A 22,058-nucleotide genomic window follows, 5' to 3' on the forward strand; every position below is an offset into this window, starting at 1 on the left:
CTGCACACCTTCCTGGCACCCTCCTGGAATTTCACGCGGACCCAAAACCCCCAGGTTTTGTGCACAGGGCGCTGCCGCTCGCGGTCACGTCTGCGCACGCTGCCACCCGGGGAGCGCTTCCAGGTGACAAGTGCTCTGCAGGGAGAAGACCCAAGCACAGAGACACAACGTGGCGGACAAGAGCAACGCTGGGACAACTTCAACCATTTTTTTCTCTTAACTACACGGCCAAAGACGTATTAATCCTGGAAAATCCTGCCCCAGGCCCTTGATTTGATCCCATGACTCAAGCATCGGCATTCTCAAGCACGGGATTCTGGGTGGACAATTTGCCTCCTCTTCCACCCTTCTGAGAAGCTTTTTCATTGATCTTAGACGTAAGGCTAATTGGATCTGATGGCAGAAGACCCTAAAAAGCTTCCAACAGCAGGAAGACATTTTGAAGGCACGTAAAAAATTACTATTTTTTAATCTCATTTTCCAAAGGGCATCTGCTCCTCCATAAACAAGAGCCGGATTCTCAAAAGCTTTTAAACACCTAGCGGCTCACTGATTAACGTCAGGCACTTGATGCCTATTTGGCATAAGGCAAAACATCAGTCTGGATTAAGGCCTAAACACCTTACATCTGACAGAAAAGTATTTAAACTGAAAAAAATATTGACCCACATCAAAAAAAAAAAAAAGACTATGGACTCTTCTAAAAGTTATCTACGGTAGAGATTATTTAAGGTGCTTTGTGTCTCACGGCCATTAAAAATTTCTGCATTTTGAGAAATTCAAAGAAATCAAAAAAGAACGTGAAGGCACACACGACTTATTTACTCACTGGTGATCTGCATACAGTCCCACACACTGACTCCCTGGTCTGACAGGAGGAGGAATATTCTTGATTCCTTTGCCTCCACACATGTATTTTGATATTGCTTCATTTCCAGAAAGTCAATGTTTGTAGTTGCTTTTTCCACTTCTCCCTTTCAAATGATATGAAGCCACTGGCATTTCTGCTTCTTTTAAGTCTCCGTTATAATATCTGCACCGATCTCTTCCGAATGAGAAAAGAGGGGAGAAGATTCTGAAATTGCCAATTGAAAAGCAATTACAGGAAACTTAAGTGACCCTGCTCAACCAGAGTCACGCAAACAGTGCAATTTTCTCTTGGAAAATTCCAGTTGCATCTTAATTAAGGCCGACAACGCCGGAAGGGAAACTAACGGTATCCCAAAGTAATATAGCGTCCTGCCCTGTGTTCTGGCCCAAGTTGTCAGTTAGGATAAATACCAAGAGCATTAAGACCACTGTACTTCGCAATCAGAAATAGCTTTACAGCAGTTTTCAAAGGATGTAAAACTCACTGAATGGTGACCAAACGTAAACGAAGATTAATTCTAGCAAAACCTTCACAATTACAGGCCATGGGGACAATAAATATGTGATCAGTGGTGCAAGAAGGTTAATGAAAAGAATGACTGCTGGAAAGAAAAAGACTTCTGAAAATTTGTGCTGTCACATCCGAGATGGATTAGATACGGAAAACCAATACAAAACCAGAGAGAAGTGTCACTGTTAGAACTTAATCAAACAACACGTGCTGATTTTTCTAATGCAGTGGGTAAAGCTTTCCGACTGAAAAATTTCAGCCTTCAGACACTGTGGCCTTTGCAACCCAAAGCAGGCTGTTCCAGAAGGCTGTAACCATTTCAGAGAAGCCTGCTGCTGCACACAGCAGTCTAACCCTGCCAGGCACTGCTGTCTTCTGCCCCTGCAAGCCACGGGGCACGCAGCGGGGACAGACTCCTTCCTGACCGACCCACCTGCAGCCAGCCTCACGCGAGGGAAAGGTCTGACTGTCCGGCACGACACTCAGGCACTGGCTATGTCTCTGCCTGTACCACTGAAAGCCAGACCTACAAGGGAGAACAGGGCAGGGGTGTGAATTCACCAGGCAGAGAATAGTTGGCATACTTTTATCCATTTTTAATTAAAGAAGTTAAAAGAGAACTATTAAATTTCAAGCCTTGCAACACTACAAAATAAGCACTGTCTCTGATGTTATCTCGCGCTGGAAAATACTGGTTTCCCTGACCGTTTCTAATGGAGCATGAAATTATCATGGGATTTTGGTATTTTCCTCCTGTCTGCCTCAACACCTTCATGCCAGGGCAGCTCGAGGTTCGGCCCTGGCCCTGCCAGCTCCACAGCCCGCAGGGACTCCTCTCACTCAAGGCCAGTTTTCCGACAGGCACATCAGTCTGTGCACTGGTCAGAGCAGACAACAGACGAGAGCCTTCTCACGGCACCAGCCCCTGCAGAAATGTTGCCCACTCGGTGTTTTATAAGCGTCAGTTGTCTCAGCGTCGGATGTAAAAGCCATCAGCGACGCAGCACCTGGATTTGCACCGCACTCCGGGAAATGCCAAAGCCATTGAGGAATTAGTGGGTGAGACCAAAGCCCCCGGTTTTTGCACCTGCCGCAGGTGCCGCACCGACAGCATCCAGTTACACAAAGCTGACAAAGCGCAGGGTGAAACGCCTGCTTTGGACGTACCGAACACCCCGCCGGACAACAAAAGCAAGGAGAACCCAACCTCTGCACCACGCTGCTGAACAGACCCTCACGAAACGTGCACATGCTGTCTTCTCTACAGCAACACGCAACAGAACACAGAAAACTACATCAGGGAAACTTCTGAGTAACTCCCATACCTGCTCCAAAGAACGCAATGTAAACAGGCTGGAGAAAAGATCTGCTTTTCAGCAGGACCATTCGGACACAGACCTCACGTTGGTACCCAGGTGTTTACCCTAGAACAGCAACAAGACCGTGTCCTCCTTTTCCAAGGGCACAGGGCTGAAGAGGGACTGGTTTTCAAAGAACATCAGCAAAAACGTTAAAAAACATGAGGATTTAAAAACACGCGACGTTTCATTCTGTCCCAAGACCAAAGGCTGACAAATTGCAAAAAGGTGAAAAACTCTCTCGAGGGCTCTGAGGCGCTGCCTCGCAGCAGCACCTTCACACGTGGACGTTTAAAAGGCAGAGCTGTGCGTTTGCCAGAAAAGGCCCAGTGAATACAGCACATTGGAAAATGCCTGACACTTAGAAGCACAAGCTCAAATTAACAAAAACCCACAAACATCCGTATTACACGTCCGTGCTGCAGAAGTACGGCCCCGCAACCCCTCAGCGGCAGATCTCCCTGCACCACGGGTCAGCAGAGGTGAGGAAGCGCTGCTCAGCCATGCTGCAGGACCGAGACCGCAAAAGCAGCTCAGGGCATGGCTTGCAGGGCACGCGCAACCTCCTGCGTGACCCGCAGCCAGCCTAAGCCACTTGTGCCTGCCCCTGCTGCAGCAGAGTCCCACACACACCAACAACGTGTCTGGGTCATTCATGTTCAATTCCCTAAGAAATATGTCCACTTCTTTTTGTTTGTACATGTGAGGCTTAAAACATAGTTTTACCAACTGCAGGCCACACCTGAGTAATTTCACTGACCATGGGAATACAGCAAGCTCTGCAAACTCCGAGACTGCAGCTCCGCTTCTCTTCTGCACCATTTTGATCCACAAAGGAAAAGTTAGGAAGAGTAACGCGATTATCTGCGCAGGAATTTAGCTAAAACAGTAACTCTTACACCCAGCAGTATTTAATCACATACGTGGAGTCAGGACACAGGTAAGTCAGACTCTTTCATTGAGGGGCTTTTAATTTTTTTGCACAAATGCTGGCTCAGGCCTAACAGAGATCAAAGCTGAATCATCAGGATTTTACCCCTAGACACGTCACTTCAATTCTGATTGATTCCATTCAGAGCCCTGATACTGTGCTAAGGTAGCATTTGCTTGTGAAGGAAGAAGGAAACGACAGCTGCATTTTGTAGTCTGTAGCCTGGCTACCAGCTGAGGAACAAGATTTATTTATTGCTACCACTCTTCTCCTCTCCTTCCAGCACCAGCTAATTCAGTCATCAATTTAAACACGTGTCAAAGAAAAAGGACTCTCAAATTAATGTCGGCTTTCGCAGACAAAGAGGCAGAAGAGACAGAGGCTGGTTCGCAGCACTTTCGGCCTTAACGTATCTGCCTGGTTAGCACATGTGTAGCGCCAGGCAGAGCTCACCATACACCTTTTCTCTTGACCAGGGGGGATGTCACTGAAAACACAGGGGGAAAAGAAGAGGAACAAGAAGAAAAGAGAGGCTGTGAAATGAGATTATGCTCTTTGGAGCGGGAAAGTGTAATGAATTCACAGGAGTCTGCTGCTCAGCAAACACGCACTTTTAACTTGGTATTTCAGGGAGACACGAAAGCTCTTAGGTGTGCAGGAGCTGCAAGGAGTTCCTCGGCAAGACACACACGGGCTTACGCAGAAAATGAAGCTACCAAAAACCGAGAAGTACACCCAAAGGTAGCAAATACTCCCAAGTGGAATTCCTCAGCTACAAGCTGGTGTTGATTTAGCTGGAGAAAGATAAAACTCAGAAGTCCACTGATAAATTGCAAGAAACAACCCATCCTTCTATATTCCAGTGCACACTGGGTTTACAGGCCTGCAAGCTGCAACAACCACGTTAAAAGATGTCTCATGTACAGCTCTTGCTACCTCAGCATGTAACAGGTCTGTGGTTTGTATGTTAGGGACACAGCATCTGCGTGACTCCCACCAAACCTGACTTACAGGATGCCAATAGTTTATTTGGACAAGAGGCCTGAGGTTCACGCTTCAAGGAAAGGCTCTCCTTTTCCTCCTGAGCAGACAGACGACCCCGGATGGATTATTTCTAAGAACACATTAGAGATGGATTATTTCTAAGAACACATTAGGGACAACAACTCCAAGTCGTTTCAATAAAAAGAGGCTATGTAGGGCCTGCATAAGGAGAGCACAAATTGCAGGCTATTAGCCGTAATTATTTTTCCCAGCTGTGAAGGAACTCACTGAAGGCACAAAAATAATTCAGACTGCCTTTTCCACCCAAAGACAAGCTCTTCAATATTCATGCGCTAGGAAATAAGATTAAGAACAGCAGATGAGTTTTACAGATAAAGCTCTCCCCTCTTGTCTCAGGGATGTTTCAGTCAGCCACCTTGCTGAACTACCCCCACAGAATTACAGTCACATCTCTCCTCTGATAACACATCACTGTGCTGTTCTGACGTGCCAAAACAGGAATTAAACCGTAGTGTTCCACCTGACAGGCCTCACTGACTGCTGCAAAGTATGATCTTTGGGGACTGTCTGAAGTTTAAGCCTCGTCCCAACGGTTCTCCTTCTACAAGTCACAGAGACCTGGTATGGCGGCGCCGCCAGCCCAGCTCGGTGATCACTAAGCCTGCTGTCACCTCTTCCGAGCAGCTCTCTCTCCACTCCCTTGTCCTCCCCCCGGCTTTGGCAGGCATTAATGACATTGTCGCTAAAAAAAGCACAGGATTTCCAAGCAAAGGAAACAGCACGTGGCTACAGGTGAATGAATTGCATGGATCATTTAACACCTCCGGACAAACCCAACGCGCGAGTCACGCTGCTCTCTTAGGGCAGCGGTGTCATACCTTGCCATATCTGGTTCCGGGCCTTCGTTCCTGTAAGACGCCTCCAGTTGCTTCTGCCGCGTGACAAGTTCATCCACCAAATTCTGCCTCCTGTCCCCCTCCATCTGGGTGCTAACGAGACCTGGTTAAGGACCAAGCTTAAAACACTGGAAAACTCTCATACGTAAAATAAAACCTTCTATACATTCTTAAAATAAATCTGACCTCCTGATCATGAAAATAACTACAATACTATTTCAGCTCAAGGAGCACCTACCAGAAGGAGAGGTGCTACATCTTTGGATGACACCTGCTTTTATTAAAAACTCCCCTCCGAAGTTTACCAGCCTCAAAGACAAGGATTCATACAGTGACCACCACGTGATATTCAGCTCATCATCTGGCGCGGTCAGTGGAAGTGGGAGGCTTTTTACTGCCAAATCAGTTTAAGTGTTAAGAATCCTACATCCAACATAATTCTGCTTTCATTTACTACTAAAAAGCAGCTGGCCCGCTCCGCAACACTGGCAACAAGATGTCCCAAGTGCTGCAGCTTTGACAGGTGACATGTGATTGCTTTTTTCTTTTTTTATTTAGAGACTTTTCAAAGGACTACGAACTCTCTTCCAAGCCCTGCTGCACCGATTATGCAATAGCTGTACCGAGCTGTGTCTGCTTTCTGCCACAGCAGCAGCATTCCTCCGCTCCGAAGCGCTCCCTTGGCAGAAAAGTTTAACCCGAGGCCATCAGCACAGCGCTCAGCAGGCTCACGCTCTGAAGGGACTCCTGCTACAGTAAGCTTGAAATTAAACATTTTTTCGTTCAGTCAGATCGCTGCCGGACACATCCTCAGGGAGGCGGGCGTGCTTCTCTGCGTCCGAGCATCCCAGCGTGCAGCGAGAGGCCCCAGAGGTACCAGAGGAACCCGCTGTTTCACTCCAAGGCATCCGACAGCACTCGGAAGGTGCTTTGCTCCTTACGCCAGCGCACGTCAGGGCTGGCACCTCCCTGCCCACGCCCTGAACAAGGCTTCGCCCTCCCTTTGTGCACGTACTGGCGCCCCGCAGCCAGCGACCGAGCCTAGAGAAAAGGTAAAAGAGCAGCAGCGTGTTTTCTGCTGGACGAGTAAATTGAGCTCACAAGCCAGCCCGCCGCGGCAGCGTCGGCACAGAGCACAGGCAAGACAACAACAGTTGCCTGAGACGAGTCAGAACATCTTCTTTAGCTCCCCCCCAACACGAAGAGAACCAAAGCCAGCCTCATGCCTGCAGTACCAGAGACGCTCAGGCTCCCCATTCTTCCTACACTATAGCTGCAATAAAAATACTAAATGTCATCACTGATAAAATTATAGAGACAAAATCCCCCCAAAGTGGAATGAGGGTGAAGCCCTAACTGCACGGCAGAGCTTCGTTCCTATTACAGCTTGGTTTTGCACCCTCTCCTACACTGGGGGAAGGTCGAGGAGACATTTACAGGGATACATTTGGTGCATCGATACATCCCGAAGCAGCAAGTCCCTCAGCTGATTGATCTTCTCCTTGAGATTCTGCAGCGACGATCTGATGAACACATTGAGCTGCAGGGGAAGAAAAGAGAACTGTGTCAACTACATTTGCGTAACATGCAGCGCTATTACACCCAGGTGACAACAAAGTTAACTTCAGCTTCACTGGTGTGAAAGACGCCATCCTCAGCCACGACAGCCTGCCTCAGAGCCGCCGAGGGACAACCCAGTTAACTGGGCTGGGCTGCTTCCAAAACGAGATAAAAAGTACGAGTTTCGCAAACACGCTTCCAACGCACTGATGCTGTTTCATATGGTGAGCTTTCTTTCAAGTCTTTACAAACAGGCTCCTTTGTGGGCAAAGTGTTTCAGCACATTTTAATATTTTCCAGTCCTCCCCTCTGATCTTTAATACAAACACAGGCGCCAGCTCCTCCTGCCACTGGGTCTCTTTCCCATGGTCAGAGGAAGCTCGCTGCAGGTTCAGACTTTGCCTCCGCTGAACTCTTCCAGACGTTACAGGACAGATCCCGAGGACATCCAGCTTTACCCCATTTCACTTCTCAGTGCCACCTGTGCCACCTGGCCCTTCCTCGCCCTGACCTGCCCGCGGCTCGGCCGTGTCTGTTCTCCCTAAAAGCACAGCTCAGCCCTTCACATTCCCGGCTCCAAGCAGGGCTGAGGCTTGCGGGAACTCTCCTCTTTTCCCCTCCCCTTCCCAAATTAGACTGACGTTGTCCTTTGAATTTTTCTTCCAACATGGTATTTATTTTCATTCCAACTGCTTAGAACGCTAGGAAAGACCGTCATAGCTGCAATTAACTAGGCACGTCTCCCTAATTACGGCTTTATGTGCTTCTACACACAGCACCAGCCCTAACTGGGCTGCAAAAAACACCTGAGACCCCTCAGGGCTTTAAATCCCTCTGACACAGGGGGACCTGTTCCCAAACGCGGTGCTGAAAAGCAGCCGAACCCTGAGGCAGGCCTGAGAGCACGCAGGCGGAGCGCTGCACAGCCCGCGCTGGGACCCGCAGCCCCAGACACATCTCCAGAGCCACAGCGGGGCACAGACGCTGGGAGGGCAGCTCGGCTCTCTGCGCGCCCCCAGCTCTGCCCTACAGTAAAGGAGGTTTTTCCTTCCCGCGCACATTTCCTGCACTCACAGGCAGCTGGAGAACGCCGCCTCTACCCGACCCGCACAGCGGCTACGGGGGTACGTGGCCAGAAAGTCACCTCGCCTGCAGGCTCCCAGCGCTCCTCTGGCCAGAAATCCTGCTGTTGTAACAAAAGGTTTCACTTCCCTTAAGGGGGGACAAAAAAAAAAAAAGTAACAAGAAGCCAACAGGAGTTTTACGAACAGCGCAGTAGAGCAGAGTTTGCAGATGTTAAGTGCTGCCTTGAAACCTTTCCCTGTTTTTTTTTCCGTTTGAGATGTTATGCTCCAGTTTTATTTGGCAATAAGCAAGGAGGGTTTTTTTTTAGCCGCACTAATGGCCAAGTGCTATGACAATAAAAACTTGCTCAGATTCTCCCTACAAGATAAACACCGTACAAAGACTTTTACTGTGCTAAAGCACCGACGAGTCAAAGAATAAATGCTAGCTCAGCCACAGATTTCTCAACAGGCATTTCTGTTATGACAACAACCCTCTGATTGCTGGAAACTTGTTTGCAGTAGAACCAAACACTGCCAAAGATTCGTCTTTAACTGTTGATGGATTAAGGGGAAACTGCACTTGGAAAACACGGGGCATGGCAGAGATGGCTTTATGAAGAACTAAAGGCAGCCGTGCCATGTTTCCACAAAACATAATGTCGAGGAGCTTCGGTACAAGAAAGGCTTCAAACAGCCCTAATAATTTTTTTTGTTGTTTTTGAACGTCACAGACTGCGATGATGCAAATCCAAGAACCTTGTCCCCTTTGAACCCAGCCCCATTACGCGGTAACCTCGCTGGTAGCCTCCCGTCGCTCGAGCATGTTGGCACAATTTCAGCCCCTTCACCGCCGTGGAAGCAGAGCGCGATCACCACCGCCGAGCCCCTCCCTTTCATCGCCGGAGGTGGGGAGCGCCCCTCTCCCGGAGCACTCGGGGCCTCGCGGCGCCCCCCGGCACCCCACGCCGGGTCGGAGCGGCTCGGTAACGGCACCGCCCGCTGCCCGGGGCCCGCCCCGCTTCCCTCACGGGTTCTTCGGAGGAAGTACCTCCGAAACGCCGTTTCCTTCCGAAAGCCGCCGGGAAAAGGGCCCGGAAAAGGCGGTTCGGTGCCCCGGGCCCCCAGCGCAGCGCTGCCGTACCGGGGGCGGCGGCGGCCCCGTCGGTGCCCGGCTCCCGAGACCCGCTGGGGGCTCCCGGCGCCGTTTTACCTTCACGCGACCGAGGCGGAGGCTGACGGCGGTTCCCGGGGCGGCTGCGGTGCTCCCTGCAGGAGAGGCCCCGCTCCGGGTGCTCCTGCGAGCCCGGGCGGTTCGGGTGCGGTTCGGGGGCGGGGTGCGGGGCTTTAGCGGGGCACGGGGCGCCCCTGGGCGAGCAGCGCCCGGCGGTACCGGCCCCGTCACGCCGGGCTCGGGGCGCTCTGCTGGAAGCGCCGCGGGCACAGCGCGGGCACGGCACGGCCGCCGGCCTCTGCGGCTGCGGGGAGCGGGGCCCGGCCCGGCCCGGCCCGGAGCTGCTGCGGGGCCCCGAGGCCCTGACCCGCCCCCCTCCCCCCCCCCGTACCCGTACCTGTGCCGGGCTCTCCCCGCTGCGCTGCCGCCGCTCCCTCTCCCGGATCCTCTCGGCGAGCTCCTGCGCCAGGCGGCAGGCGGCGGCGTGCTGCGACAGCCTGCGGACAGGGACACGGACACGGACACGGACAGCGCCTCAGGCTCGGCCCGGCCCGGCCCGGCCCGGCCCGGCCCCCCGCGCCCCGCGCCCCCCCCCCCCGGCTCTCACCAGGGCTCCGCAGCCATCGCGGCCACCCGGAAGCGCTGCGCCGGCCCCGGCCGTCACGTGACGACGGAGCGCGACGAGGCCCAAACGCCGCCGGCGCCAAGCGGCCGCCTGCAGCGCGGCGGGGGGCGCGCGGGGCGGGGGGCGCAGTGCAAAGCACGCGGGTGCGCAGTGCAGAGTGCAAAGGAGCAGAGCGCGGAGGTACTGAGCTGCAGTGGTGCACAGTGCACGGTGCAGAGGTGCATGGTGCAGAAGTGCAGGGTGCAGAGGTGCACAGTGCACGGCGCTGAGGTGCAGGGCGCAGACTTCAAAGGTGCACAGTGCACAGCTGCAGGCAGAGTGGCACAGGTACAGTGCAGAGTTGCACACGTACACCATGCTCAGTGCACAGGTGCATGGTGCACATTGCATGGTTCTTAGTGCAAAGGAGTACAGTGCACAGGTGCAGAGGCACAGAGGTGCACACTGCACAACGCAAAACGCAGAGCTGCGCGGCGGCGAAGTGCACGGTGCAGTGGTGCACAGTGCACAGCGCAGAGGTGCAGGGCGCAGACTTCAAAGGTGCACAGTGCACAGCTGCAGGCAGAGTGGCACAGGTACAGTGCAGAGTTGCACATGTCCACCATGCACGGTGCATAATTCACATTACACAGTGCACAGGTGCACAGTTCGTGGTGCACAGTGCACAGGTGCATGGTGCTTGGAACACGGTGCATGGTGCACAGGTGCACAGTCCAGAGTGCAAAGGAGGAGAGTGCAGAGGTACAGAGCTGCAGAGGTGCGCAGTACACTGGAGCAGTGGTGCACAGTACATGGTGCAGAGCTGCAGGTTGCACAGTGCACACTGCAGAGTTGCACAGTGTGGGGTGCAGAGGTGCACAATGCAGTGGTGTGGGGCACATGCTGCATAGTGCACGGTGCACAGTGCGGGGTGCAGAGGCACAGGGAGCAGAGGTGGGGTACGCAGTGCATGGTACACGGTGCACAGCGCACAGCATAAAGCTGAACAGTGCAGATGTGCATGGTGCACAGGTGTGGGGTGCAGCGATGCAGGGTGTGTAGGTACTGGGTGTGCAGCACGAGGTGTCAGGGCGCAGAGGTGTCAGGGGGCAGAGGTGCACAGCTCAGTGGTGCTGGCTGTGTGCTCCATGGCGCAGGGTACAGGGGCGCAGAGCACGCAGCACAGGGGTGCGGATGTGCACGGGGACATGGTGCAAAGCACACAGCACTGAGCTGCAGGGCACGCAGCCGTGGCTGTCCCCAGCTCTGCCCCGGCCCTCGGGCTGACAGGACAGTGCATGCACACCCATCAGGCTGCCCAGTCCTCCTGTCCCCTCGTCCCAGCCATCTCCTCCACCTGTAGCTGGGGTCCCCTCGGAAACCTTCGCAATTCCCTGGGTGCTACCAGGGCATTCAATGCTTTCCCTAAGGCCTGGGGGTCGCTGCTCTCCCTCCTTCCCCAGGACAGGTTCTGCTCACTCGGTGCCGCAGTGTTTGTGCCAAAAACATCGGCAGGGAAGGTTTATTTGTATAACGCAATCACTTCCCTCTAATTGCTTCTTGGTTTCATGACGCCAGCCCTTCTGGTGTGCAGGAAGCGCTGCCTCCGGTCGGCACTGCTGAGGAACACGGAAATCCTTCACGTTTCCAGTTTTGCATGTATAGGGCCACCGATAAGCTCCCAGACCCGGCCTTGCCCCAGCTGCAGCTCCACAGAGCACCGCTGCTCTCTGACTGCGCCCCACGCAGCACGGGGTAGCCTGGATGCTGTCGGGGCACCTGGATGTGGCTACTGCCATCACATTATCACGGTCTGGATTAAAATGCGCTGAAGCCACGGGGCATGCTGTGCTTTGGGGTTTGGAAGCACGGGACGGGGAACGGCTGGGACGGAGTCAGACAGCAGAGGAAGGGTGGGGACAGCCCTGGTGTCCCCCAGGCCGTGGGGACCCCAAGCCTTACCACTGGGCAATGGCAAAAAGAGGGCAGTGACATGGGGTCAGGAGCTTGTCCCTGCCCTTTGCTTCCTCCCCTTGTTCCAGGAGGCAGAGCTATGGACAAAAAGAAGCTGTCGTTAAGTTCTACTCCAAAAAGAAACAAGCTGCAGGGCCCCACATTTTAGCAGGCCGGCTGGAGCCAAAAGGTGCCATAATCACCTCGAGAAGCCCCATTTGGTCTTCCGCAAAAGCCCAAAGTGCATCAGAGGACATAAAAAGAACCAGGTCAGCTAACGGGGCCGCTGCTCGGAGTTCATGGTGTGCCCGGCCCCGGTAACGGCGATGTGACCGAGCCGAGTGCCGGCGCCTTCTCTGCCACGGCCCGGCAGGCCTCGAGCACAGGCTTCCTCGGGACCTGCAGGCTGAGAAAGGAGCCAAATGCAAAGAGCTGTTAATGTATTTGTAAGGGTTTTTTGCAGCAGCTTGGAAGTGGCTGTAGCAGGAGAAGGAGGCGCCCAGGAGCTGTGGCACTGCCCAGTGTTGGCACCATCAATATTTGGGCTGTGGGGGGCTCCCCGGTGCCCCACGGTGAGGCCACGCGGGGTTTGGTCTCCCCTTCGCTGCCATCGCTGATGCCAGTCTCTGCAGGTACAAGCAGGAGCGCGGGTGCCCTAAAAGCGGTGGCAAGGCAGTGGCAGTGATGATTTATGGCCCTCATAGCACAGGGCTGTCACTGCACCTGCCTCGGTATGGCACGATAATGTGTCACCCTTATGGACCACTGCAGCCCTGCTCTGGGCACCCCGAGGTCCCCGGGCACCCGAATCCTCTGGGGCTGGGCTGTGCAGGCAGCTTGCATGAAACATTTACGGCCTCCAGCTGCGCGGCTCGGCTGGAGGCAGCACAGCCTTTACATATTTTATTTTTTCTCCATTAAAAGCAAAGGAAATAGCAGATCCACGTCGCACGGTGCCTGATTTGCTCCCATCTCCTGTCTCCACACAGTCACGGGTACTGTGGGGTGCTTAAATCTGACCCGGAGGCAGCGGGAGGCGTCTGCTGCTCCAGGAAAAGCACACGGGGAGAGCGCGGCCAGCAAGGGCCTGGGCGAAGCAGCAGCACCAGGTTGGGAAGCAGCAGCACCAGGTTGGGAAGCAGCAGCACCAGGTTTCAACGCAGCCCGCTGTCTGTCCGTCCCACCACCACCAGCCCGGCACCCCCGGGTCCCCGCAGCCCCTCGCCCAGCTTTGTCAGGCTAAGCCGTGCCGCTCAGGCCGTGTTTTGGCACATCGTGGCAGAGATCCTGCATCCGCAGAGGCGGCACTCTGCAGGGGCAGCGCTCCTGCTCCGCTGCAGGAGCCCCGGCGAGCACTTGGGGACGCGCTGCGGGTGCGAAGCAGGGGGAAGGAGGCGAGGCAGGGACCAGCAGCAGCTGTTAGTACGAGAGGAAAAAAAAAAAAAAAAAAACAACAAAAAAAACATTTTCTTAAGGAAAATATAGTGTCTTATTTGCCTTAAAAACTCCCCACTTTTAAGTGTAGCCCGAACTGTGGGTTCGCTGACGTTCGCAAGGTCCCTGCATGCTCCTCTCCTTTCAGCTGCTGCAGCTTTTCCTTGAGCTCAGCTCTTTGCCCACAGATGTTTGTAACCCTGCAAAACATTTTGAGGCAAAGTCAATCGATAGCAACAGCTTCAAACGGGACAGACTGGGAATGCTGAAGTACAGAAATGTGCCTGGAATGACCACGTTTGGGGCTCCACTGAGCGGGGGGGATCCGTCTGAACGCCCCCTGCCACCGCTGGGGAATGCTGAAGCCTTGTGCCAGGTGCCCGGTGCTGGAAGCGCTGGTGCAGCCCAGCCCTGACTCACCCCAAAGAAAGTGGGGTGCTTTTCTGCGGAAAGCCATGTTTCTCCACTACCAGCTCCCGTTTGCATCGCCGGCCTTGCTTTGTCCCCAAACCCCGAGGTTTCTCCTACGGGTGCTCCCCGAGCGCTGCACGCCGGTGCTGCCCGGCCCCGCGGCACCTGGCAGAAGGGCGTCATTTTGTCCTCGTGGCCCCAGCCCCTTGCTCGTCACCTGGTTCCTGGCACTCGCTGCTCACATGCCTCCACTTCTGACCCCCCTGAGACCCGCGCAATCCAGCGGGAAGCGGCTGCAGCCCCACTCGCCGTGTTTATGCTTCCTCCCGTCAAGGACGGGCGATTGCGCGTCCCTCCCTCGCCCCCTCAGCACCCTCCCCGCCTGGGAGTGAATGTGAAGATAAAGGTTATCCTTGGGGAAAAATAAACGCCGGGTTTAACGGCCGTGTTGCTGTTTTGATGGCTATCTCATCCCCTCCCCGAATCGGGCACGAAGGGGCGAGCGGGCAGGGAGCCGCTCCTCCCCGCGTGCTGTTTACACCAAACACGCGCCCCGCGCACAGAGGGCGCATTAAAAGCCAGGGCAGCGGCTGCAGCCGGCAGCGGGGCCGCCCCGGAGCAGGTGGATGCTGCAGGTGGGCCTCAGCCTGCCCCGTGCCCCCGGGGGGGCGGCCGGGGGCTTCCCCGCGCAGCCGGAGCGGGGGGACGGGGACGGCGATGGCACCGGCACCACACAAGGTGGGTGAGTGCTGGGGGATGGAGCCCGTCCAGGGCACCCAGAGCAATGGGGCTGGGGCAGACACACATGCCCGGCCCCACTGACACCCCCGGGGTGTCACCCCAGCGCCAGGCTGGGGACGTCCTGGGCTGGGCGCCTGCAGCCGGGTGGGCTCTGGGTGGCACATTTTGGGGTGCTGGTGGTACCCAGGGCCGCTCTCCTGCTGTAACTACGGGGGGTCTGGGAATCGTGGCAGTACCTAGAGGTAAAAATAACCCTGCTTCAACCCGGCTGTTCATCTGAGCCTGGGTTTTAGGGCCGTGAGTGTGATGGAGCTGGGTGTGTGGCCCCCAGCATTTTCCAGCCCGGTGGTCTGCCTTAATTCCAGCCCGACTGCTGAAAGGGGAGCCTGCCGGGGCTGGCCCGGGGCTCAGCCTGACCCGGTGCCTGGCCTGGCCCGGAGCCGGAGCCGAGCTGAGCCAGCACAGCACAAGGAGAGCCAGGCCCAGCCTGGGAGCCGTCCCTCGCCATGTCACCGCGCTGCCGCCTCTGCGTGGCACGTGTGGCTGGGGCCCTGCTGTCCCCGCGTGTCCCCTTGGGTCCGAAGCTGAGACCTGGCTCTGCGCAAATCCTCGGGCGGGGAGCTGAGACTCCCCGTCCAGCCCCGCTTAACCGAGCACAGCCGACATCGTGCACTAGGAATTAATGTGCGTGTAATCGACTTCATGCTGCCAGTTAATAACCGCTCTGCGCAAATCCCCCAGATGGAAACATACACGCTTCGGGGCTGAGCTCCGCGGGAACCCCGAGGAAAATGCCTCTGGTTTCTCCCTAGGAGGAGCTCAAACTCCGCTCTTCCGAGCTCACAGCCCTCCGCCTGCACCAATTCCCACCTCCAAGAGGCTGCTCAGACCTTCTCCGGCCCTCGCCCCTCGTTGCCTGGCTGGGGTCTCGCTGGGTGCGTGGGGACGTGGGGCGCAGGGGCTGTGTTGCCGGCTGTCCCTGCCCCTCTGGCTGAACCTTCTCCTCGCACGTTGCTGCAGCTCAGGCACCTGGGCAGCCGGGGGCAGTTTTTCCTGCTCCATCCATGCTCGAAGTGCCTGGTCCTGGACATCACCTCCCACCCCCAGCTCTGCCCTCGGGAGGGGACATGGTGCCAATGGTCCCTCCTGGCCCCAGCGCCGCCCGGGTCCCCGCCGCCCGTTGGGTCCCCCCGAGCTGCCGACCAGCGCGGGGCTCTCAGCGATGCCTCAGGGCCGGCTCTGGGCTGGCGGTGGTGTAACACTGCTGTCCTGTGGTTGTGCCCATGGGACAGGGACAGGGACAGGGACAGGGACAGGGACAGACTATCCCTGCGGCCTGCAGCTCCCCAGTGAAACCAGTCACACCTGGGGAGGGGAGGCAGGAGCTGTGCGAGGGGTACAGAGCCCCATCCTGCTCTGGGTTCCCCAAAGGGACCAGCTGATGCCACCGGACCTGTGTGAGGGCAGAGCCAGCAGCTCAGCCGGGCTCAGCCTCCTGAAAGCCTTCCCTTTGCAGGGGGGAGAGCAGCTGCTGAAATACCAGAAGGTGCTGTAGGATTTCAGTGCAGCGTCAGGCAGGGTGAAACGCTGTCACCGGGGCGGTGAAACGTGTCGGATAAAAGGTCTTTGTCCCACAGCGATGCTTGGCTCGTCTCCAGTCACCGTCGTGATCACGTCGGAGCCTGACACCTGGGACATCGACGCCGCCTCCTCCTGTCTGGGCTGCGGACAGTTTGTGGACTGGGACAGGATGCCAGAGCCGGAGCAACAGGCCGATATCCCCAGGGACATCCTCACCCAGCCCCCCAAGGAGCTGAAGAGGCTGCTGAGAGAGGGCTGCCTGGCGGCGAGCCGCGCTCTGAGAGCTCAGGTCTACCACCGGCTGTGCCAGCAGGTCGCCTGCCGCCTCGTCACGCCCGACGCTGCCGTCTACAGGGACGTGGCGAGCCGGCTCTTCGGGAAGCACAGCGCAAGCTCCCACCCTCTGCCCGACTTCCTGGAGGGGTGCTCCATGCCCACGTACTGCCTCAGCCCGGACGGGGTCACCGCCGTGAAGAAGATCCTCATCTGCATCGGCAACCTTTTCCCCGACATCACCTACAGCCCCACCCTGCCCTCGCTGGTGGCTCTGCTGCTGCACTACAGCGAGGACGAAGCTCAGTGCTTCGAGAACATCTCTCGCCTCATCGCCAGCAACGCCCCCCACACCAGCTACATTGACCAGTCCTTCCTGGCCCACCGGGCCTCCTGCATGACTTTTGGGGATCTGGCCAACAAGCACTGCCCGGCAGCTCACAAACTGATAGCCAGCTCCTCCGAGAACGTCTTTGAGGTCTACTCCGAATGGTTGTCGTGGCTCTTCCACGACCTCCCCTTCGACTACGCCATCCGAGTGTTCGACGTCTACCTGCTGGAGGGGCAGAAGGTCCTCTACCGCATCGCCCTGGCCCTGCTGAAGCAGTACAGGCTCTCGGTGGCCTCCGCTGAGCTGGAGGGGGCCGACATCAAGGCGGACCTGCAGGCTTTCGTGCAGAACATTGCCAAGCACACGACCGTTGACAAACTCCTGGAGAGAGCGTTTGGCATCCGGCTGTTCTCCCGCAAGGAAATCTGGCTCCTCCAGATGGCCAACAGGAAGGCGCTGATGGAGCGGGGCATAACCATGGTGCAGAGCAGGTAAGAAGCCTGTCTGCTTGCCGGCGTGGGCAGATGGTGTCCTGGGGCAAAGCAGACAAACCCCGAGGTACAGCGGAGATAGAGCGCGGGGGGAGCTCCAGGCATCTCCCTTGGCTTTGGCCGTGCCGGGTGCCCCAGGACCCTAGCAGCACGCGGGCACCTGGCTCAGCACCCACGGGCATCCCCTCTTGCAGGCAGTCCTTCCACCTGGCCGTGGACATGCAGACCTTCAGCTCCAGCACGGTAACGGCTCAGGAGATGCGCATCATCTGGTCCTGGATCCCCGAGCGCTTCTCCCTCTCCCCCCCACTGCTGCTCTTCTCCACCTCGGAAGACGGGTGCAGCCTGCAGAGGTGAGCGCGATCTGCCCGGTGGCTTGGGTCGGGTCAGATGGGACGGGCATAAAATCGGGTAAAGGCTGCTGGTGTAGAAAGGGGCACCTGCAACGTCTGTGGGACACGTCTGGGGTCTCCTGGGGACACTGCTGGGCTCGTTTCAACACCCTGGGTGCAGCCTGGGCAGCGCTGGCTGCGGGGAAGGAGACTTCTCTTAGCAGCACGGCACACTGCAAGGCCACGGCAGGGATCGGGGTCGGGGCAGACTGTACTCAGGTAGCCCCCGCGATGGGGAGCACATCAAACCCCCAGACCCAAGCCAGGAGAGCCCAAGTGCCACGGGCAATGCCCAAACCTGCTGCAAGCAGGGGGACCACTGAGGGCCATCTGTGCCCCACAGTTCTCCAGGGGGTTAATGGTGGGGCCGCAATGTTACTACCCGTCAGCACCACGAGCGTGCCCCCGAGTCCGCGAGGGGCGAGCGGGGTCCCACAGCTCCGTGCCCAGCGCCTGCACCACCAGCCGGGCTGCCCGAGCCGCGTGGTCACAGCTGCGTGCTCCCGGTCTGACCGCGCCAACCCAGCCTCCCTGTGCGCCCCCCAGGTTTTACTCCTGCTGCGAGGGTTACGAACCCACGGTGCTGCTCATAAAGACAACGGAGGGGGAGGTAAGTATCTCCCGAGCAGGGAGCGGGGCCGTGCCGGGGTGACACGGGGAAGGAGGGCGGTTGTCTCCCTGCCCACCAGCGCTGGCTCCATTACAACGTCTGCGGGGCACCGGCACCAAGAGCTGCCCTAGACACTGGCTAAAGGGGGCATGTGGGGGTAAAGAGGAGTCCGTGAGATGGAGAGGCCACGAGAGAGATGTTTTTATTGGAAATGTAGGCTAAATTGTGAAGCCTTCGCTAGGCAGACTTTCCTGAAGTCAGCAGACGCTCTGCCTAAGCAGGGACTTGCTTTCCGTGTGCTAAATGCCAGGAGCTCTTCTTGATTGCAAGAGCAGCAGCACGAGGGAAATGGAAGTGAAATAAGGACAGCTCTTACGGTATCTGAAAGTCATGAAATAGCTACAGAAATACCTGAGCCAGGCCTCTCCCCGGGGACTCTGAGAGTGGCTCATAAACCCATATTTTATCCCTGCACTCTTCATCAAGCAGCAGAGGCAAGTTCTGCAAATTGCCCAGACATCCCGAGGATTTATTGGCCACCGAGCCCTGATCTCCCACGCCAGGCACTTGAGCGCGGTGAGGAGATAAACACTGCGGTCCCTGGGGCCTGCTGTGGGCAGGGAAAGGTGACTTATTCAACCTCGTTTCCTACGTTTTAGCTCGTTTTCTTCCTGACATAGTACCAAGGAGAGGCAGAGCCCTTGCTGAGCAGAACACCCCCACAATGGCCTCGATGGAGGCTGCTGCCGGGGGTCCTGGGGCTTGCCCCGGCCCTGCTCCCCGTGACAGCTCCCTGTGCTCTCTCCCAAAGGTGTGCGGGGCATTTCTCTCCTCCGACTGGAGCGAAAGGAAGAAGAATGGGGCGACATCGGGCTTTTTTGGGACAGGGGAGTGCTTCGTGTTCACTGTAAGTCACATTTTATTTATGGGTTTATGCTTCTGGGCTTGTCTGTCTTTGCTTTTTTCTTTATTTGTCTAACTCAAGGCATGGTGGCACCGAGCTGCTTCCTTTGCACAGTCCCACCACCGCCTCTGAGCTCTGGCAGGAGGCAGCAGCACAGAGATTGCTGTGCTGGGCTAGAAAAAATGGAGAACTAACTTCAGGAGCATCCTAAAGGGATGACAGCAGGGCAATCTGCGCTGTCCCTCCTCTGCCCCAGGTCTGGACCTGGCACACAGCATGTGGTCCCCAGCCGGTCTGGCCAAGCAGCAATGGAGAGATGCCCCCAGGGACAGGGCTCACTGGGTCTCTCCTCCTTTCCAGGTGCGCCCTGAGATGGAGAGGTACGAGTGGGTGTTCATCAAGAAGCCGGAGCTGGCCAAAGCCGTGCCGCGCTCACGCCAGCGGTCGCCTTCGCCCGGTCCCATGTCCCTGCTCAGCTCCTCCCCGGACGGTCGTGGCACCAGCTCCAACCACCTCGCCGTGCCCACGCCGCAGCGCAAAGGCCGTCTGTCCCCGTTCCTGGCCATCAGGCACTTCCTCCTGCCTTCCAAAACAGCCTCCATGTTCATGTCCGGCTCTCGGGAAGGGATCATTATCGGTAATTACCTAATGGCAGGCACCCCACCCAGCATGCTGCTGCTTTGGCTGAAAAGAGCTCTCCCCCAGGTTAAAATCTGAGCTGCCCATGCAGGCAAAGACCTCCTGTCTTAGGGGAGAAGTCAGGGAAGATGAAGTCAGCCCTGACTTCTCCAAGTTAGCAAGAGAGTACAAGGCTGCACAGGGAAAAGGATGCTCCTTCTGGGAGCTGCAGAGCGGGTCCCAGCCGAGCGGGAGCCCCATATCCCAAACCTCCCAGCCAGGTTTGTGCCCTTGGGGCTGCCATGCCCATCCTGGCCCTTTCCTCTGCTTCATGCAGGGCTGAGAGGAGATGCAGGTGGGGAACAGCTCGAGGAAGGGACCCACCAGCTGTCCGTGACAGCTCTGCGGCAGGGCTGCAGAAAACAGAGCAGGGAGCTGGGCACGATCTGAGACCTGGCCAGTGTCTGTGCTCAGGCAGCGAGGGGTGAGCGCGGGTCCCAGCCCTCTGGCATGCTTTTGCAGGTGGAGGCGGAGGCCAAGCTCTGTCCCTCGACGCCGACCTGCTCTGGGGGCACACGGAGCACTGCGAGACCTTTGACAACCCTCCGCTCTGCCAGGAGAACTTCAGGGTGCAGCTCTTGGAGGTGTGGGGCTTCCAAAACACCTAGGTCCCGTGGGGCCGGCCCCTCACCGCGCCTCCTGCCAAGAATGGGACCCCCACGGCACCAGCTGCGGCCCGGCCTGGCTGCTACAGTCTCCGCCGGCAGCATCTGCTGGCCGCCCACACTGTCACCAGCCGTGGTGGCGTGGAGAGGGCCGTGGGGTGCCACGAACGGGACTGCAGGGACGCACGAGGTCCCCTGCCGCAGCTCAGCCCCAGCCTGCTCCACCAGCTCCGTTCCTGCTCAGGACGCTGGAGGGGAAGGGAGCCAGCTCGCTGCTTGCTGCACTCCCCTGGCCTCTCTGTGGTTTGGGGCTCTGCAGCAAAGCCGCGACACCATGGCACAGGCAGCCTGTGGGAATCCTGAGTCTAGACAAAATCCAGTACCAAGGTGCAAAGTTCACCAGGACACTCCACACCCCGCTTCTCACCCCAAGCCCAGCCCTCAAGACGTGTGCAGGATTTTTGTAGCACCAGAGGTCCCCAGGTTTCACCTGGGACCGGGCACCAATCACCATCCAACATGGTGCAAAAGACTTTGTGGCTGAAATCGCTGATCGGAGATTAGCAAAGTGCTGCCTGGTGCTTACACGTCTGCAGCTCACCACAAGCCCCCCAGCAGTGCACCTGCCTTGTCATTTTTCTATTACACTGAAGGCCCATATTAGCAGCAAAGAGTTGATGTAAGATTGCAAGCGGTTAATATGAGCTTTAATTAGCGCGCCCTGATTAAATGGGTCCAGATAACACACGTGCCATTTTGAAATATGAAACGTGAACATGTAGGTGTTGGTAGGCAGGTCGGTGCAAGGAGGGTTGTGAACTGTCGAGAGGTCACTGTGGCTGCAGGATGAGAGCACGTCTCCCGTGTCCAAACACTTCCCATTTGTGGTTTTATCTTTCATGGATAACATTTCCAGAGCTATTCAGGGCAGGAGTTGTTGCTGCCATGGTGCTGGCGGGTCCAGCGATGCCAGGAGGATGTGGGGAGGAGCGGGCAGTGGCAGCAAGCTCCCACCGTGGTCAGTTACACAGCAGACTTAGGAATTGCTTGTAGCCTTCATTACGTACCCTGGTAAGATAAAGAGGTGAGGTGCAGGTCCCTGCTGCCCCACACCTGCCTTTGCTCACAGAGCTCAAATGAAAGAACACAGCAGAGTTGCTCTCTCCCTTGATTTAAAGAGCTCTGCTAATTGTTCCTCGGTATTTCTTGCTTTCTGTGATCATGTACCGGACTGCTTTCTGTCCAGCACAAAGTTCCCCTTGGGAGTCCCTCTTTCTTTCCACAAAGCAGTTTCCCCTCTCCACCCAGAGATGCACAGGACGCACGAGATGCCTGGAAATGCAAAGCCCTTCCTTCGCGATCCCGTCTGGCCTCTCAGCAGCCGCTGGCTCAGGCTTCACCATCTTGCCTTGTAAAGGGCAAGAAGGTCCTGGCTAACGTATTAAAATACCAGCGACTGGGGTCGTTCTGTGCGGGCCGTGGGGGCCTTTGATGTGGTGGAAAAGCCTGCGAGTCCCTTTGACGCGGTACGCGCCGTGTACCTGAGCTGCCTGCTGCTCCGAGCTGTAAATCACGATGAATGTCAGTGTGCTTATTACATTCACCGCCTGTAATCTGATGAGTGTCTTTGCCGTTTTTTAAAATGACGCTATAGTACTTTCTTCTCTACACTTTATTCCAT

The 22,058-nt window shown here is 56.6% G+C and overlaps 2 protein-coding genes across 8 annotated transcripts in view; one reads left to right on the plus strand and one right to left on the minus strand.

Moving 5' to 3' along the window:
- Positions 1–10,366, minus strand: part of STX8 (syntaxin 8) — a 98,841-nt gene extending 88,475 nt beyond the window's left edge. For 5 of the 7 annotated variants that reach the window (XR_014573907.1, XR_014573908.1, XR_014573909.1 and 2 more), the window contains exons 1-3: positions 9,977–10,366; positions 7,017–7,111; positions 5,554–5,664 (exon numbers count right to left, since the gene is read on the minus strand). Coding sequence is in view for 3 of the 7 variants with exons in the window: in XM_083804893.1 (XP_083661019.1) it covers positions 5,554–5,664; positions 7,017–7,111; positions 9,977–10,351 (581 nt within the window). In the remaining 4 variants the exon portion in view is untranslated. Of the gene's footprint in view, positions 1–5,553; positions 5,665–7,016; positions 7,112–8,991; positions 9,199–9,766; positions 9,867–9,976 lie in introns of those variants that run through there. The other 2 variants (XM_083804894.1, XM_083804895.1) reach the window with 2 other exon arrangements.
- A 122-nt stretch (positions 10,367–10,488) lies between these two features.
- On the plus strand, positions 10,489–21,995 carry LOC310883875 (TBC1 domain family member 24-like). Its single transcript, XM_083804884.1, has 7 exons — positions 10,489–14,509; positions 16,150–17,188; positions 17,383–17,541; positions 18,127–18,190; positions 19,002–19,097; positions 19,455–19,731; positions 20,235–21,995. Exons 1-7 carry the CDS (start codon positions 14,398–14,400, stop codon positions 20,378–20,380), a joined length of 1,893 nt encoding a protein of 630 aa, XP_083661010.1. The 5' UTR covers positions 10,489–14,397; the 3' UTR covers positions 20,381–21,995.
- The last annotated feature ends 63 nt before the right edge of the window (positions 21,996–22,058 follow it).

This window comes from Anser anser (genome assembly GCF_964211835.1).
Source record: "Anser anser genome assembly, chromosome: 19".
NCBI lineage: Eukaryota > Metazoa > Chordata > Aves > Anseriformes > Anatidae > Anser > Anser anser.